Here is a 17953-nt window from a genome sequence, read left to right as displayed (position 1 = left end):
ATTTTCACATTTTATTTCCTGTTAACATTTTATGGATGTACCTAAGAATAGTTTGGATTTTTTTTTCATATATTTTTGAATGTCTTAAAAGTGGTGTGATAACTTTATGTATTTATAAAGCTATATGTATTTAACAAAGATCAAGAGAGGTGGTGGTATTGTTTCATGACAGATTTTATCAAAAGATTTATTTTATGTGTTTTGAGTGTTTTTTCTGCATGTATGTATGTGTACCACATGTATGCCTGGATGTCAGAAGATCCCCTGGAACCTGAGTTACAGATGAGTTGCTATGTGGGTGCTTAGAATCTGATTCTGGTCCTCTGCAAGAACAACCAGTGCTCTAAATCTCTGAGCCATTTCTCCAGGCCTCCTTTGCAGACTTGTATGTCTCAATTTTAAGGCATCCTGAAAAACATAAATTTATCTTGTCACCATTATAGACCATTTCAAACATAGTTAATGAACTCAGATTACTATTTCTTAAAATTTATTTTTACTGCTTTAAATTGTGTGTATGTCTCTGGGTATGTATGTGTACATATGTGGAGTACACCTGGAGGCCAGAAGCATCATATCTCACTGAAGCTGGAGTTGTAGATGCCTGTGAGTTGCTTGGTATGCATGCTGGGAATTGAACTCAGGTCCTTTGGAAGAACAAGTGCACGTGGCTCAATTCCAGACCTGAAATGAAATTCCTAACCTATAGTTTTTATCCTTTTTCTTGCTAATAAAGCAATAATAACATATCCACCACTAGATGGTATAGAGCAGTATTGACTTTTTTCATACTTTAAACTTGTGTGTGGTGATATTTTGTTTATGCTTTAACAAATAAAGCTTGCCTGAGGATCAAGAGTGTGGAGTGAACCACTAGTTAGCCATAGAGGCCAGGCCACACATCTTTAATCTCAGAATTCAGGAGGCAGATGGTTCTCTGTGAATTAAAGGCAACCCTGGGCTATACTACATTGATCCAGTCTCAAAGTGAAACAGTCAGGAGGTGGTGGCTCACACCTTTGATCCCAGTATTTGGGAGTCACCCACACCTTTAATTCCAATACTAGGGAGGTGGAGACAGGAAAGGGATGTGGCTGAGTGAAGAGAGGAATATAAGGGAAGGCATAAGCGCAAGGCACTCAGTCTAAGAACTTGAAGAGACAGGATACCCCATTCGGTCTGAAGATTTTGTAGAGGTAGGAACTAATGGCTTGGTGGCTCTGCTTCTCTGATCTGTCAGCTTTCAGCCCCTAATATCTGACTCCGGGTTTCTATTATTAAGACCAATTAGAAATTGAGCTTGTTTAATTAATATCTGCAACCATATTATCTTCAAATTAAGTTCTGAAAATAGGAGTTTTATTCCATGATGTTAGAGGGACCCCTTGTACATACACAAATGTATATATTGCCTAAGTCTCATAAAAATATATAGTATTTACTTATAACTTGTGTATATTCTCTCATAGACTACCTTTAATACCTACTATGGCATAAATGCTGTGAAAATAACTGAAGTTATTGTATTGTTTAGAAAATACTTGAAAGGGAATAGATAAGTCTTTGTGTTGATTATGAAGAAATTAATTTTTTTTTTCTAAATAATTTTTGATCAGAGGTTGATCAGATAAAGAACCCACTAATACAGAGAACTGATTGTAATTTTAAAACTGCCTGGGCATGACAGCACATGTCTTTAATCTTAGTCCTTAGGAGGCGGGGGTAGGCGGATCTCTCTGTGTTTGAGGCCAGTCTGGTCTACATAGCAACTTCCAGGGCTGCATATTTGAGACCCTGTCTTAAAAAAAGGAAAAAGATTAAGTAGAGACATACAGACAAAGAAGAAGAAACAGCATAGAATACAGCTGTCTAACTTCAAGAATGAGGCAGCCAAAAACATAAGATGAAATAGAAAATACATGTTGATTTAAGAGTTCAAATTAAAATTTTTATTAAACCACATTACTAAACAGTTGATCCATCAGTTAAGATTCACTGGGTGCTAAATGTATAGGGATTTTCTATTTTTAGATTTATTTGTAATTATGTATATGTGTGTGTGTCTCTGGGAGTTGGTGAGTGTCAGTGCCTGTGAAGACCAGAGACTCGGAAAGGCCTGGAGCAATTTCAGATAGTTGTGAGCCACCTGATGTGTATGCTAAGACTCAGACTCCAGTGCTTTGGAAGAGCAAGAAGTTCTCTGAGTTGCTGAGCCATATCCTTAGCCCCAGAAGTTTGGTTGTTAACTAAAGATTAAGGTTTAATAATCCTCCCTATCCCATACATGTGCATATTTTATATTTTTGGTTGTGAGCCTAGCCTTCTATGATGGCTGAGCCATCTCTCCAGACTGCATGTGCATATTTTCCCACATTTTGACCCAGGCAGAAAGACACCATAGGACTCCTTAGTAGCTCTCAGCCAGGACACCCTGTGGTTAAGATAGACTTGTGTCAGCCCGGGGTGGGGGTGGGGGTGGGGGGCTGGCAGGGTGGCAGCACCACAAGCCTTTGCCTTTATTCCCAGCACTTAGGAGGCAGAGCTAGGTGGGTTTCTGACTTCAAGGCCATCCTGGTCTACAAGAGCAGTTCCAGGACAGACTCCAAAAAAGATAGACTTAGACTTCTGTCTTGAAGTTAGAAGTAAATAAATAAGGGGTGGGGAGAACTAGGGTCGTCGTCTTTTTTTTTTTTTTTAAGATGACTATCAAATATCCATTAAAAATGTCACTTAAAACATTTAGAAATTTAAAAGCGTATAGGACTCAGGAATGTGCATATTTCCTTAAAAATAGGATAATTTGATTATTTGATAGGGTTATTTGATAGGGTTTTTTCTTTCATGTATTTCTGATTAGTTTCCTGCTTTATTGCTTGTTTTAAGCCTTTATTTAGATAAGAAGAACCTGGTACTCCTCCAATTTTTTAAGTGGGTGAACTTTGAATTTCATTGTAATGATGTGATCTTGTTGTAATAATAATTTTAGGGTTGCTTAGCATTAGAATTAAGTTGGTGTTAAAACTTTAATCCCAAAGCACAGTTTTTTAAAATTTATTTATTTATTTATTAAGCGTATTGGTGTTTTGCCATGGGTGTAGAGTTCCCTGGACCTGGAGTTACATACAGACAGTTGTAAGCTGCCATGTGGGTGCTGGGAATTGAACCTGGGTCCTCTGGAAGAGCAGTCAGTGCACTGAGCCATCTCTCAGCCCCTTTAATTTTTTTTTAATTAGTTATATGGAAGTTCAAAATGAACTGTTTTTAGAGATTTTATTTACTTATTTTTAAAAAAATTTTAGGACCATCCAAAATAAATTTAGAGAGAACACATGTTTATCTTTGTGAGACTGATAACTTTGTATATTTCTGTTGAATCTTAGGATGGAAGAGGCTTTAAAAAAAAATCTTTGTACTATAAACTTCATTCTTTGTGGTGTTGTATTTCTGTGAATCTTAACAATTGTATAGTATTGGCCACCACTCTATTCATGGTACAGAAGTTACTTTGTGCCGTAAATTCATTTTTGCTGATTTTTGTTGTTGTTGTGGTTGTTGCTTTTTACCCAGTCTCAACATCTGACTCCATGTAGGTGTTTTCTGTGTTACAGTTTCCCTACTTTGGTTTTAGTACTCAGTTTAGGACATTTCCCTTTAATAATTGAAACTAGCTATTTCAAACTCACTAACAAAGAAAAAAACTATATTATAAAGAGAATAAGAAATAAAAATCCAGTATTAGTGTATATTTTAAGAATAATTGGGCCTGTGAGATGCTTCAGCAGATAAAGGCATTTGAGACCAAACCTGATAATCTGAGTTCCATCACCTAAACTCGTGTTATGGAAGGAGAGAACTGAATCTTGCAATTGTTGCAATTGTGTGTGTACACACATACACACACACACACACACACACATATGTACATCTAAATAAATGTAAAAACAAATTTCAAATAACTAAAAATTTTCAAATGCTGATATTTTTCTCTTTCTAGGTAAAATTAAGTATTCCGAAAGAGTCTATGAAGCTTGTATGGAAGCTTTTGACAGCTTGCCCCTTGCTGCACTTCTAAACCAACAATTTCTTTGTGTTCATGGTGGACTTTCACCGGAAATACATACACTGGATGATATTAGGAGAGTGAGTATAACCAACGTCTGAAGTTGGTTTCTTTTTACAGTATTCTTTTTTTTTAAGACTTAACTTATTATATACAGTGTTCTCTCTGTGTGTCTGCCTGCAGATCAGAAGAGGGCCCCAAGTCTTATTACAGGTGGTTGTGAGCCACCATGTGATTGCTGGAAATTGAACTCAGGACCTCTGGAGAGCCATCTCTTCAGCCCCTGTTCACAGTATTTTTGATTTAGAAAGGTTTTTGTTTTTTAAGACAGGGAAATCTCTGTAGACCAAGATGACTTTGAAGTCAGAGATCTGCCTGCCTCTGCCTCCCCAAAGCCACCGCCCAGCTAGAGAGTTTTTAAAATCTTGAAATTTAGCATTAGATTTATTTTCACTGGTAAAATTAGGTAGTGATAAAAATTAGTGTTGTCGAGCAGTGGGGGCGCATGCCTTTAATTCCACCACTGGGGAGGCAGAGGCAGGCAGATCTCTGAGTTTGAGGCCAGCCTGGTCTACAGAGTGAGTTCCAGGACAGCTAAAACTATAAAGAAAGTCTATCTTGGAAAAAAAAAAAATAATGTACTGGTTAATAGACTGATTTCAAAGAAATACCTCTTGATTGTTTAGAACAGTGTAGTGCAGACTGTATTAAAGTTGCTATCCCTTTCTTATATACTTTTTGTCTTCATTTGGTGAGTTATTTCTTCTTTGTGTCTTTTATTTGCAGTTAGATAGATTTAAAGAGCCACCTGCATTTGGACCAATGTGTGACTTGTTATGGTCTGATCCTTCTGAAGACTTTGGAAATGAAAAATCACAAGAACATTTTAGTCATAATACTGTTCGAGGATGTTCTTATTTTTATAAGTAAGGAAAATGTCCAAAACTAATCACATTTTAATTATGTAACATAATTTGTGCTTCATACAAAAAGGATGGTTTTACTTAATTTACTCTTTTCCCCCTACAGCTATCCAGCAGTGTGTGAATTTTTGCAAAACAATAATTTGTTATCGATTATTAGAGCTCATGAAGCTCAAGATGCAGGGTAAGAATTCTGTTTCCCTGACCCAAATTTACACTTGAATGCATATCATACTTAGTGATCATGATTGATGCTTTACGATGCATATTAAGCTATTTGTTTTGCAGCTATAGAATGTACAGAAAAAGTCAAACTACAGGGTTCCCTTCATTAATAACAATTTTTTCGGCACCTAATTACTTAGATGTCTACAATAATAAAGGTAAGATGTTGTTGATAAAAAGAAAAATCTGTATAGACAACTTAGCCTTTTAATTTACTTTAAAAAATATTAGGGGGCACTGTTTGAAACTGTCCAAGTCTCATAAACTAAGATATAAGGGAGGGGAGAGAAAAAGAAGTAAAATTGAAAATGTGCAACCAAGTTGTGTGCAACCTGCTCTGCAACCTGTTGCTCATAAAGCTATTTGTAAAAGTGCTCAGAGTTAAGCACAACCACAGATGATTTTGAGTTAAGAACAACCACAGATGATTTTCTTAAACCCCCTCACTTAAATCTTCTCTTATAACTGGAAGAATGTTTTCTTGTCTGTATAGAGTTGTTGCTATCACCATTTTGTTTATTTGCAATGTCTGCTTGTTTATTGTGTTGTTTGCTTTATGTTCTTAAGTACAGGTTTTCTTGTTTTCTTTCTTTCTTTTTTTTTTTTTGAGTTTTCTTTTGTCCCAGTAGTCTCTTTTATTACTGCCTCAAGATTTTATTTGAGCCTTAAAAAAAAAATCCCCTATGGTCTACTTTTAGAAAGCTCCCTCTCTTCTTTTCATTTGCCTTTAGATTTTTTTTATACCTTTCTTTACCTCCTTTTCCAGTGGCGTTCATTTTCCTTCCTTTGCTCCTAATTTTATTTGACTATAAAGATTAGATTTCATTTTATTCTTAACATAACTTACTGATTGAGATGCTTCAGGGTCATAATCTAGTTAAATATGTTCCAGGGACATGGAAGATGAGATGGGGCTTTGCATAGTTCATGTCTTCAGAGGAGAGAACTTAAAAGGCCAGCTTCTATTCTGTCTTGACATGTCTAGAATTCAGTTGACTATTTCATAGCTTCAGAGTCAGACTAGAGTAGATGTGCCAGGAGAAAACAACAGAAGGTTGATGATGTTCAAAAGTGCATTTAGAAAGATTATGAGGTCATTGCTAAATGGGTCATGGTTTGAAAGAGAAGAGTTTTTGGTGGTACTAGATGACATTTAAAAGATTAAACTTTATCTGGAATTTAACAGCATACTAGATCATTTTTATATAGAATATGCTATAGGAATATAGAGATACCTAATGAAATATGGCTTCATTTTTGATAAGGAGCATTCCTAAGGTCATCAAGAACAGAATTGATTGTTGCATCTGTCGGCTAGTACCCTTACTATTCAGCTGTGTTTTCTCTTAATGTAAAAGTCGCGCTGAGTCAGTGTTTAGTTGACTGCTGCCTTCGTGCCTGTTCTCATTCAGTTGAGCTTAGGAAGCTTAGGAAATCGGTTTTTTATAATTTTCAAAACTGAAACTCAAACCAGTGAGTCTACTCTGTCAGAATCAAATGTCTCAGTATTTCTGATTTGTGCATAATTGATGCCTATGATTTGAGTGTTCATATTAGAATGGCCATCTTTGTGATCTTTCATTCCCACCCATAAGGCAATTTTCTAGATTTCTTATTTTTTCTCTTTTTCTCCTTTAAATAAAAAGTCTGAAATGTTAGTATCAGCCCATAATTTCTGAGGCTACTCTTAAAATATTTTCATTCAACATATGAGTTGGTTAAGGGGGGAGACATACCTATTGAATTAATGGTAACCCAGAGCAAAGTTGCTTTTGGTTCTATGCTAACCAGAAGTTTAAATGTTGAATTTAACATCTCTATTTCAGTGCTTTTTATTAAAATAAAAGGGAGAGGAAAATAACCCTCCCACATACTCATAAGATGAACAGGCCTTTGTGGCCGTGTTTCCCCGTCTGAAATCCTAAGCACCAGGCAACTTAATCATGAACTGAAATCTCAAAATTACCAGCCAGAGAAAACCTTCATTTCTGAGTTGAAAAAAAAATCACACATTTCTAAAATACTTCATGGGCTAGAGAGTTGGCTCACAGCCATAAATAAAATACTTTGTACTTTTTTAATGGTTTCATGTGGAATACATTCTCTGATTTAAACTTTTGAGATATAGTAGATATTTTGGTTTCATTTTATAAATGAACAGACCACTTAAATGATCATCTGTTGCATAGCTAATACATTCTGCATTCTAGCCCTTCTAATTCCATGTTCCACAAAGTAAAATAACCAGTACCTGAAGTTTAAGTTGATTATGGCTTATAATTGTATTGGGATATTAGGAAGATATCTAAAATTGAGGTCAGTATGTATCCTTGGATTATTTAGTTGCATTGTTTTTCTCTTCTGGTTATTTTAATAGATATTTTTTTCCCTAAATGAAGTAAAATGTTTGTTTGATGTAGTTTCACCTGATTTTATATACTAAGTGAAATAAACACATTTATAAATTCATAATTTCTAAATTGGTGGTTTTTTAATTGCCTTGTTGAATTTAGCTGTTCCTATTAGCTTGCTTGCAATTAAAAGAATCTTTTTAAATTCTTCAATTTTGTGAGATTAAAAAAAAAAACTAGAAAATTGCCCATTGCCATTCTGTGTTTCCCCTAAAAACTGATTTTCACAGTTTTCGGTTTATTAAAGTGCATGTTCATCATTGGATTATAGAGTAAAACAAGTATTCTGGAAAGAATCTGAAAATTTCATTAATAATGGGTAAACATTTTATATTTTTATGTATTTTAAATTGGGCATGGTGTTACATACCTTTAATATTAGCACCCAGGAGGCAGAGACAAGCTGAACTCTGTGAGTTCAAGGCTGACCTGGTCTACATAGTGAGTTCCAGGCCAGCCAGGGCTATACAGTGAGATCCTGTCTACAGAAGAAAAATAATGTGTATTATTGCAAAAAATTTATTTCTGTCTCCTACTACCAAGCCCGGATTCTACTTGTCCCTCTACCTTAAACGAATACTATACTTTATGTGTTTGATGCTCTTCAGCCTAAAGACAGTTTGCTATATTGATATTCAACTTATCTTGCAGCTGCTGTACTAAAGTATGAAAATAATGTGATGAATATTCGACAGTTTAATTGTTCTCCGCATCCTTACTGGTTGCCCAATTTTATGGATGTCTTCACATGGTCTTTACCATTTGTTGGAGAAAAAGGTTTGTTTTTTGTTTTGTTTTACAAAATAATTATTTCACCTCTTTTACATTTACTCAAGTTTACTATCATAGACACATACTTGCTAGAGGAAACTGAAGCCTGACTCCACTGTGCCTACAGCACTACTTGTGTCTGTGGCTGTGAATATGACAGCCTCAAAGATATTTTGGTTCGATGTTTATAGCCCCAATGTGAGGATGGGGACTGGGAGAGGATTTATAAATAGCCTGATGTTGTCTTCAGCTGTTGGATTTTCTTTCGTTTTGTCTTAAGCCTAAATCTTTATGGAGGGTTAGCTTTGGTTTGGTACGGACACTTCCTGCGTATATTTTCTAATACCACTTGTGGAGATTTCACAGCAGTTTACTGGAGAATGTAATAGTCTTCATTTTGTCAATGTTAGTTATTTTATAGTACATCTGTATTCTAAGAGAAGTAGAGAAATCCAGGTTCTGTCTAACTATGAAATCTAAATTCTCCTATATCAAAAATATGCATCTATTTTTACTAATGATGCTTTCTCACAGATGTTGAGAAATAGCCATTAGAACTTTTACCTTTGAGAAATAACTGTTAGGGTTTTAAAGAGAAAATAAATTCTTTAAGAATTTTTTCCCCTAGTTTTGTAGAATTTGGATTTTGTTGCCTTCTTTTTCATATTAGTGTTTATTCTTTTTTCTTTTTTTTTTTTTAACAAGGCAGTGCATTAGATTTCATATGTGGTAAATTGACAATCTGAGAAGAGAGATAGAATTATAAAACATTTTGTTCTATACCCCCTCTGTTTCACACCTCTTCCGTGTTACAGAATGTTCCTTTTTTTTTTTGTGATAGTCACCACTTCCAAGGCAATTTTTGATTCTAAAATTCAGAATTAATAATGACACTGTGCATATTAGAATTTTTGCAGATTGCTTTTCCTCTTCTGCATGTACTCAGTAGGTCTGATGTTACGTTTATAGGAGATAGAGTTACCCATTTAGCATTTGAGAAGAGGACTAGTTAAGGGCTTAGGTGGAAAGGATGCATTACACTTACAGCCTATCTTTGGGGTATGAGAAATAGTTCACTCATAGCATCATCAAGCTAAAAGGAATTTAAGAAATCATCTCCCTCATTTTGTTGTCTCTAGGCTAGATTGCAGCTCAGCTACTTTAATATAAGATTATGAGAATGGAGGATGGGGATCAGAAGGATAAAGAGGAAAATGATCATTTGTAGATTCTAATTTAGTTATCTTATACCTCCTTGTACTATTTCATAATAGCTAATATTTCTGCTATGAATGTTTAATCAAAACAGATCATATATAGCCTGTAAGTGTATTTAATCATTTATATTGTCCACTTCTTATTGAGAGATCAGAAAATTTAAGCTGATTTCTGTTTGTCTGCTACAAGTGAAAAGAGGATGGAGAGCAATAGACTCTTGTTGATGTTCCTGCATTTGGTTGCTACCAGATGATCTTTAGAAAAGAAAAAAGGGAGGATTGGTAAAGCTGGGCATAGTGCCTTTTTCCTTAATACCTCCATTCAGGAGGTGGAGGCAGGAGTATTACTGCAAGTTCAAAGCCACATTATGCACTTCAGGTCATCCATGGCTACAGAGTGAGACCTCAAACTATTGGCAATCTTGCTTTGACCTCTTAAAGTATTGGATTATACTCACTAGCCATTTCCTCTCTTTTTCACAACTGCTTTCTAATTTCATTAAAAAAAAAACAAAAACAAAATGGAGTTGAGTTAGTGAGCCACACTTTTTAAAAAAATTATTTAGTTTTAGTTTATGTACACTTGTGTTTTGCCTGCATATATGTCTGTGAGAGAGTGTCATATCCCCTGGAACTGAGGTTACAGACAGCTGGTGAGTGTCATGTGGGTTCTGGGAATTGAATGCAGGTCCTCTGGAAGATCAGCCAGTGCCCTTAACTTTTAATCTCAGCACTTGGGAGGTGGAGGCATGAGGATCAGGAATTTAAGGTCATCCTTGGCTATATCTTGAGTTTGAGGCAGATCTGGACTAGCTTCCCCCTAACCCACTCTGCCCAGAATCTCAATACTGGAAAAATTTTAATGTATATTGATACTATGAATTCCTGTGTACTAATTATTCACCTTGTACAGTTATCAAATCACCACCAACTCTTTATCATTAATATTCCTATTCAGTATTACCTTTGTATATCTAAGCTGTTTTGAAGCATTTTTGTCCATACCTATTTCAGACTTTATCTTTAAAATACGGAGACTCATTTTTAAGTTTACATTAAAACATTTGTTAATTTCTTAATACAAAACATATTCATTTTTAGAAAGGGAAAATTGATATGTAAATATATGTATATGTAGAGAACATTTTTTATATCTTCCTGTTTTGCGGGTTGGGTGTTTCTAGACAGGGTTTCTCTGTGTAGCCAGTCCTGACTCTCCTCAAACTCAAAGATCCTCCTGCGTATACCACCACAGCCCTGCTCATATTTTCATATAGCTGAAGTGAATTGGTAAACTTTTGTTTATTGCCCCTAATTTAAGGACAATATAGTAGACAATCTTGCAAGATTTTTTTTTTTTTGAGACAGTTTCTGTCTATGAAGCTCTTGTTGCTTAACCTAGACTTGACCTGATTACCTGATTTCATGATCCTCTTGCTTCATTCTCCCCAGATTACTGGTCTATGCCACCAGTCTTAATTTAGCAGTCATTTCTTTAAAAGAAAAAACTTTTGAAAGGCTTCACAAAACTACAAGTTATCTTTGTAGGTGGCGGGGTGGGGGCATGTATGGTCTCCATGGATTGTTATAGACATTTCATGTGAATGGAGTAATACAATATGTAGGTTTTTATTTGTACTGGCTTCTTTCTAACATCCTCCCCTTTTTTAAAAAAATTTATTTGTGTATATGAGTGATCTATTGACTTTATACCAGAAGAGGGCATCAAATCCCACTATAGATGGTTGTGAGCCACCATGTGGTTGTTGGGGATTGAACTCAGGGCCTCTGAAAGAGCAGCCAGTGCTCTTAACCCCTGAGCCATCTCTCCAGCCCCTATTTTGGTTGTTTTTGTATAAATGTTTTTATGTAAGCCGGTACAGATAGTGTGGGTGCCTATGTATGCACAGACATGTGGAAGCCAGAGGACAATCTTGGGAATGTCATCGTTTATTCTTTTGTCTTCTACATTGATATAATTCTTAAGAATTACCTAACCCATAAAGATTTACCTCTGTAACTGTGTGTGTGTTTTATAATTTTAGTGACCTCTGTTCCATCTTGAGCTAGTTTTCATACTAGTGTACTATGGATGGTGTCTGACCTGTTCTTTTTCAGTAGATAGACAATTTTTGAAAACTCTTCTTTATGGGCTGATTTTGACATTAACTGTAAACTTTTATTTCTGGAGTCTCCGCTACTTTTCATTTACCTATGAGACTATTTTATAGTTTTTGTGACTTCTTCATAAAATGTGTTTTCTCTCCTGGAAAACTGAAGACTAGTTTATAATTCCTCTCAGATGTTATTTATTGAAACTTTTGTATTTCTTAGCAGAGCTTTGGTATCTCTGAATTCCAGTTTCTCAAAGTTATTTTCTATTTCCTTGTTTTCATTTTAAAGTTTTTCAGTTTTTAAAATTCTGTCATTCCTGCCATTACAAGGTATCCTATTGAATTATTGCTGTGCATATATGTGGGCAGTTGTATATAACCATCTAACATATCACTTTCTTTTCTTTTTGAATAGTAACTGAAATGTTGGTAAATGTTCTGAGTATTTGCTCTGATGATGAACTAATGACAGAAGGTGAAGACCAGTTTGATGGTATGAATACTCATTTACTATTTTTATTATGAAATGATAGCTCTTTAACTACTAAGTCTCAGTACGATCTATTTCAGAAAAAAAAAGTCATTACTTTCCGGTGGCTATACTATTTGATAAGTGAGATTCATTCATGCGCTCCCTGCCCCCCACACACATATTTTAAGTTTTGGGAATAATATTAGGTGTTTTTTGTAGTGATGTGGGACTTTTCAGAAAGGGGAAGTTTGGAAGAAGAACAAAACAGAAAAATGGAGATTGAAAGGATGCGGTTCTTGATGAGTATGGACATTAATTTTGATATGAAGAGGTTATTTAGTACTGTGTTTATAGTACATCAGAAACATTTCTGGACTCCCTAGTATTGTTTTCATTTTTTTTTTTTAACCAATGTAGACTGTTCTCATCCTAGTGTGGTTATGTTCTAGAAGACCACTTATAGTTTGCTAGAAATTCTGAAAGTTTTTCTTTTTCCATGGAAACAAGATTTATATGTGATTGTCTGCCAAAAAAGCTTGTGTACCAAATGTATATTTGTAGTATAAAGGAATACCATTAAAATTATTTGGCTTTATGTTTTGAAATTTTTACTTAATAAATTTTTAAGCTACTTAAATTTTAACAGTAAAATATAAAGATAAAGTAACTTAAAAGCTGAAAACTGTTGCATTCCTTATTCTTCTTATGTTTTTATTTTTTTTAAGATTTATTTATTATGTATACAACATTCTGCCTCCATGTATGCCTGCATGCCAGAAGAGTGCTCCAGATCTCATTACAGATGGCTGTGAGCCACCGTGTGGTTGCTGGGAATTGAACTCAGGACCTCTGGAAGAGCAGCCAGTGCTCTTAACCACTGAACCATCTCTCTGGTCCCTTATGTCTTTATTTTTGTACTTTTTGTAGTGTACTTATTTTTCTGGTTGTCAGTATTCAGATTCTTTCTTATGGTGATTATGGTCTACATGTTGGTAAGATTTAATAGGAAGATATAGTATCTTTGTTTTCTTTTATTTTCACCCTCCCCCATTTTGAAACAGTCTCTTATACTTTAGGCTGGTCTCAAAACTCATCCTGTAGCTTATGACCTTGAGCTCCTAATTCTTTATTTCCTACTTATTTGTATTATAGGCATTATCTCATACCTGACTTGTTCTATTGTGTTCTTGCTGTATAGCAAAGGCTAGCTTGAAATACTGATCATCTTGCTTTTTAACCTTTTTTCCTCTCTCTCGCTGAGCTGTATTATTGATATGTAACACCACATTTGATGTATGGCCATGCAGTGGGGCTTGAACCTAAGGCTTTGTGCATGCTAGACAACCCTCTCCCAACTTAGTTATAACCCTAGCCCTCCTCCATTTTTTTCAGAAAGGTCTCAGTATGTAGCCCAGGCTGGCATAGAACTATGGCCAGCCTACCTGTCTACTTAGTGCCAGGGTATCTGACACATGTTACAATCATGTCTGAGTGAAGTTTAATTTTAAACCCATTTGTTTGTTGCAATACAAGTGTTGCTATTGCCATGTACTGGTGGCAGGCAGAGTTAATGCTTTTATTACTGTAGTTTTACTAATACCTTAAAAAGCAAATTTATGTCAGCTGTGTTTTGGGAGGGTTGGCAAGTAAACATTTTTTTCTCCCATAAGTATTTTAAAATATTTCATTACATATGGCTTTTTTTCTTTAAAAAAAAAAGTGAGTAGTTGTAATTTTCTTCTGCCTGTTCTGCTATCACTCTTCTAAGGAAAGATCTAGGTTCAGAAAATGAATCTGAGGAAAATTAGTTAATCTTTGGGGGTTATACTTCCTTCATCAGTTTGAGGATAATAATAACTGTTGATAATGTTACAGGTATTGAGATAATATTGAGGTGGTGATTGAAATGACTCTTACCACATGCCTTGTTTGCTCAGTTAAAGTTTTTTGACAATTTGTCAAATTCTTTGAATTATCCAGTGGTTATTTTAATTGGTTTTATATTAACTACATTTGAACCTAGAGTATTTTTTCAGTAATATTTACCTTTAAATTAAAGAATTCTTATTCTATGAAATTAATCGACTTACTGAAATTTACTCCACTGAATTTATAATTATTCCAATTAGAATTAGATGAGGTTTTTTTGCAATTTTATTTATTTGTATTTTTGTGTGCATGAGTGTTTTGCTGTATGGACATCTCTGCACCAAGGGTGTACAGTATTCATGGAAGCCAGAAGAGGAAGTTGGATCCTCAAACTGGAGTTGCAGACAGCTTTGAACTGCCATGTTGGTGCTGGGTATCGAACCGAAATAAGCAATCAGTGCTCTTCACCGCTGAGCCATCTCTGCAGTCAGAATTAGTTTTTTCTTTTTAACATTAAGTTAAATTGGAATTGAAATTAGTATTTTTTTTAATTTTGTTCTCACTACTATTCAACTGACATTTCTTTCTTTTTTAAATAGCTTATTTTTATTTTATGTTCATTGGTATTTTACCTGCATGTATGTCTGTGTGAGAGTGTTGGATCCCCCGGAGGTAGAGTTAAATCCAGGTCCACTAGAAGAACAGCCAGTGCTTTTAACTGAGCCATCTCTCCAACCCCTCAACTACTTTTTTTTTTTTTTTGCTTTTTTTGAGACAGGGTTTCTCTGTAGCTTTGGAGCCTGTCCTGGAACTAGCTCTTGTAGACCAGGCTGGTCTCGAACTCACAGAGATCTGCCTGCCTCTACCTCCCGAGTGCTGGGATTAAAGACGTGCGCCACTACCACCCGGCTTTAATTTTTTTATATAACTTCTAAAAATATGTCATTTGCGTTAGGCTGATAGTATTGCATAATTTATTGTCATTTTCTTTCAGTGTTTTTATAAGTATTGCCAACAGCGTATTAGTAGTAGTAGTTCATTTTCTTGTAATAAAAAAGTCAAAAGTTTCATAGTTAATATTAACTTAGTACTTGGTTTGGGTACCTATAGTTTATATAAAGATAAATGTGATTGATTTTAAAGATTTAACAAGGGATAAACAAAGCTTTTATTAATTGTTTCAAACAAACTAAGAAAATTCACCATGTGCCTAAAGCATAGAACAATTGGAATATATATTCCTTTTTAAAGAGATTTTATTTATCTTAATGTTTTTCCTATTAATAAGACATAGGATAAATTATGCCAACTTATTTATTTGTTTTATTATTCTTGCATTTCAGGGCTGAATTAAATGTCATCATTAAAGAGGCAGTATCATTTGATGAAAAAGATAATGGTTTAGTAGTACCTTTCTTTTTTTCTTTTTCCCCTTTTTTTTTTTTTTTGGTTTTGTCTTCTTTTTGTTGAGGCAGGGTTTCTCTGTGTATCTGACTGTTCTGGGACTCCCTCTGTAGACCAGGCTGTCCTCAAACTCAGAGATTCGCCCTCCTCTCTGCCTCCTAAACACCTTTCAATTTTATTTGTAACTATACAGTCTTGGAAAAGTCACTCAACTTTTTAAGATCTTCTCATTTATAAAGAGAGAGAACAGAAAAGATGACATTTTAATCTCAAGTAACTTTCACAATTTTCAGCACCATTTATGACAGTATTTCTATGGCAAAATACAGACTTCTGTTTTGAATACTAGAAATAGATCCCTTACTGTTAGCATCATAGATGCAATTACTTCTCAGTTTTTTCACCCTTTCATTAACCAGGTTATTAGTATCAGGAATTCTAAGAAAAGAATAAAAAAGTATGAATCAAGGAGTTTGCATAGAGGAATAGGAGTGAGTATTTGGGAGAGAAACCTTAAAAGAGTGGAAGAAGGTGGAGGGTGTTACGATAGATGCTAAAGTTTAGCATAGGACCCAGAAAAGAACTAGAAGCATGCTACCGCCATTCTTCATCATTTCTTTCCCTTTATGCTTTCTTTCTCTGTCCCTCCTTTCTCCTTTCCTTTCCTTTTTGTTTGCTTGCTTGTTTGTTTGTTTGTTTTTTGAGACAGGGTTTTTCTGTCTAACCACCCTGACTGTCCTGGAACCTGCCCGTAGACCAGGCTGACCTTGAACTCACAGAGATCCACCTGCCTCTGCCTCCTGAGTGCTGAATTAAAGGCGTGCACCACCACGCCTATCCTTTCTCCTTTCCTTTCATCATAATGGCTTGATTTATCATCTCTTCTCATTCTCTTTTCCTGTGCCTCAGTGAAGCTATTCTACGGATCTGGGAAGAAATCTGACTTTAGAAAGAAAACTTGATAAAATGTGGTTTGGGATGGAGGTCGAATGAGGGTTTTGTTTTTCTTTAGAGAAAGGGAGGAAGTAGGATTAGAGATTTTCCAGAAGCAGGGAAAAAAGAATAGTTTTTAGATATTTGCTTTTGAGATTTGTTGAAATAGATAAAGGCTTTTGTTGATGGCTCTTTGATATTCTGTATTGTTTGCTTCATACTTGTGTGAGTAGTTTTTTTTTCAAGATAAAGATGCATAAACATGGCATATAAAAATCTGTAGCATCCTTTTTAGAGGTGTTAATCATGAAAGAATTTTTGAGCACTAATTTCTATGATATTTAGAATGCATACATTTCTAGATGTTTATCTTTTGTCTTCAGTTTGGTTAAAGAAATGCATAATCTATGTATTAACAATGCCACTAAATAAAACTCTGTGGTTCCTATAATGCAAACGTGTATCTTAGCATTAGAGTGTAGGATCTGGAAAACTCAAATAAAACCACCTACACTGTCTACTTTTAAAGCTGTTTACTTGCTTTGAAGCAATCTGTTGCTATTTTTGCTAAAGGTGTCCCCCTGTCCCAAGATTGGATTGGGAACAAACAGAAAATAATTAATTTTGAATATATGCAAACATTCTACTATTCAGATTCAAGAAATCATGTCATCTTGTGATGGAGTATGGGAGGTTTAGCTTTTTCTTTATTGTAAGTGGGTGAGCCTTTCTACTGAGGAAAGTTACTCATATTTTCTGTACATGCTACAGATTTTGCATATATTGGTGTCCTTGAAGAGTCACATTAGTTTGTATCTTATTTGTGTCCTTGCTTTTTCACTTAACGTACTTTCATGGGCGGCGTATTTAATTAGGGTTATTACTATAAATGTGTGATTGTTAGCACAGTCTTTTATTGGTCTTATGTGTTTTCACGTGATTTTTTTTCTGTCCCTAATTATGTCTACTTTCATCAAAAATTATAATCATTCTATTCATATTTCTTTCTGAACACATATCTTTCAAGAAATCTTTGCTTTAGAGCTCTACCTTGTAGCATCTGTCTTTAATTTACCAAATTCTACAGTACTACATTTTTCAAATAGAAGGGCCTTCATTTTTTCTCCCTTTCTTTATACATTCATCCTTCAATACCACTGCCAAGTTAAATCTCTATCTTTTTATTTGTCTCAACCACCTTTTCTCCATCATTCACTTCCTTTTTTCTGGACTCTCCATCTGAAGAACGGCTCATATATGGCAATAAAAAAGGTACAGACCAGACAGAGTAACATTGTTTTGAAATATGACTTCATAAGTTTCCTCATGTCCATGTAAGTTGGCATATCTGTTGAATAATGTTTTGAGAGTCTTTTGGGGCCTTTTCCAAATTTAGCCTGACTCTTAACATGAGTTAGTGTTTGATATTTTAGAAGTCATATTCCAAGACATCTGTCTTTCTGTGCATGGAAATAGTTTTCCCTCTTTTCATTCCTCTTGTTTTAAAATTTCATTCTTTTGCTTATTTGTAATGTTTTGTACTTTTTCCTGCAT

The 17953-nt window shown here is 34.9% G+C and overlaps 1 protein-coding gene across 8 annotated transcripts in view; it reads left to right on the top strand.

The window, feature by feature from the left end:
• The window catches only part of Ppp3cb (protein phosphatase 3 catalytic subunit beta), a 46701-nt gene that overhangs the window by 17784 nt on the left and 10964 nt on the right, over positions 1–17953 (top strand). For 4 of the 8 annotated variants that reach the window (XM_087911929.1, XM_087911928.1, XM_087911926.1 and 1 more), the window contains exons 5-10: positions 3995–4140; positions 4847–4986; positions 5090–5167; positions 5272–5366; positions 8271–8396; positions 12137–12214. In XM_087911929.1, the coding sequence (XP_087768055.1) occupies positions 3995–4140; positions 4847–4986; positions 5090–5167; positions 5272–5366; positions 8271–8396; positions 12137–12214 (663 nt within the window). Of the gene's footprint in view, positions 1–3994; positions 4141–4846; positions 4987–5089; positions 5168–5271; positions 5367–8270; positions 8397–12136; positions 12215–17644; positions 17672–17953 lie in introns of all 8 variants that reach the window. The other 4 variants (XM_087911923.1, XM_087911927.1, XM_087911922.1 and 1 more) reach the window with 2 other exon arrangements.

The sequence above is a fragment of the Myodes glareolus genome, chromosome 12 (genome assembly GCF_982192425.1).
Source record: "Myodes glareolus chromosome 12, mMyoGla1.1, whole genome shotgun sequence".
Taxonomy (NCBI): Eukaryota; Metazoa; Chordata; class Mammalia; order Rodentia; family Cricetidae; genus Myodes; species Myodes glareolus.
This window is presented reverse-complemented; position numbering and strand designations above follow the sequence as displayed.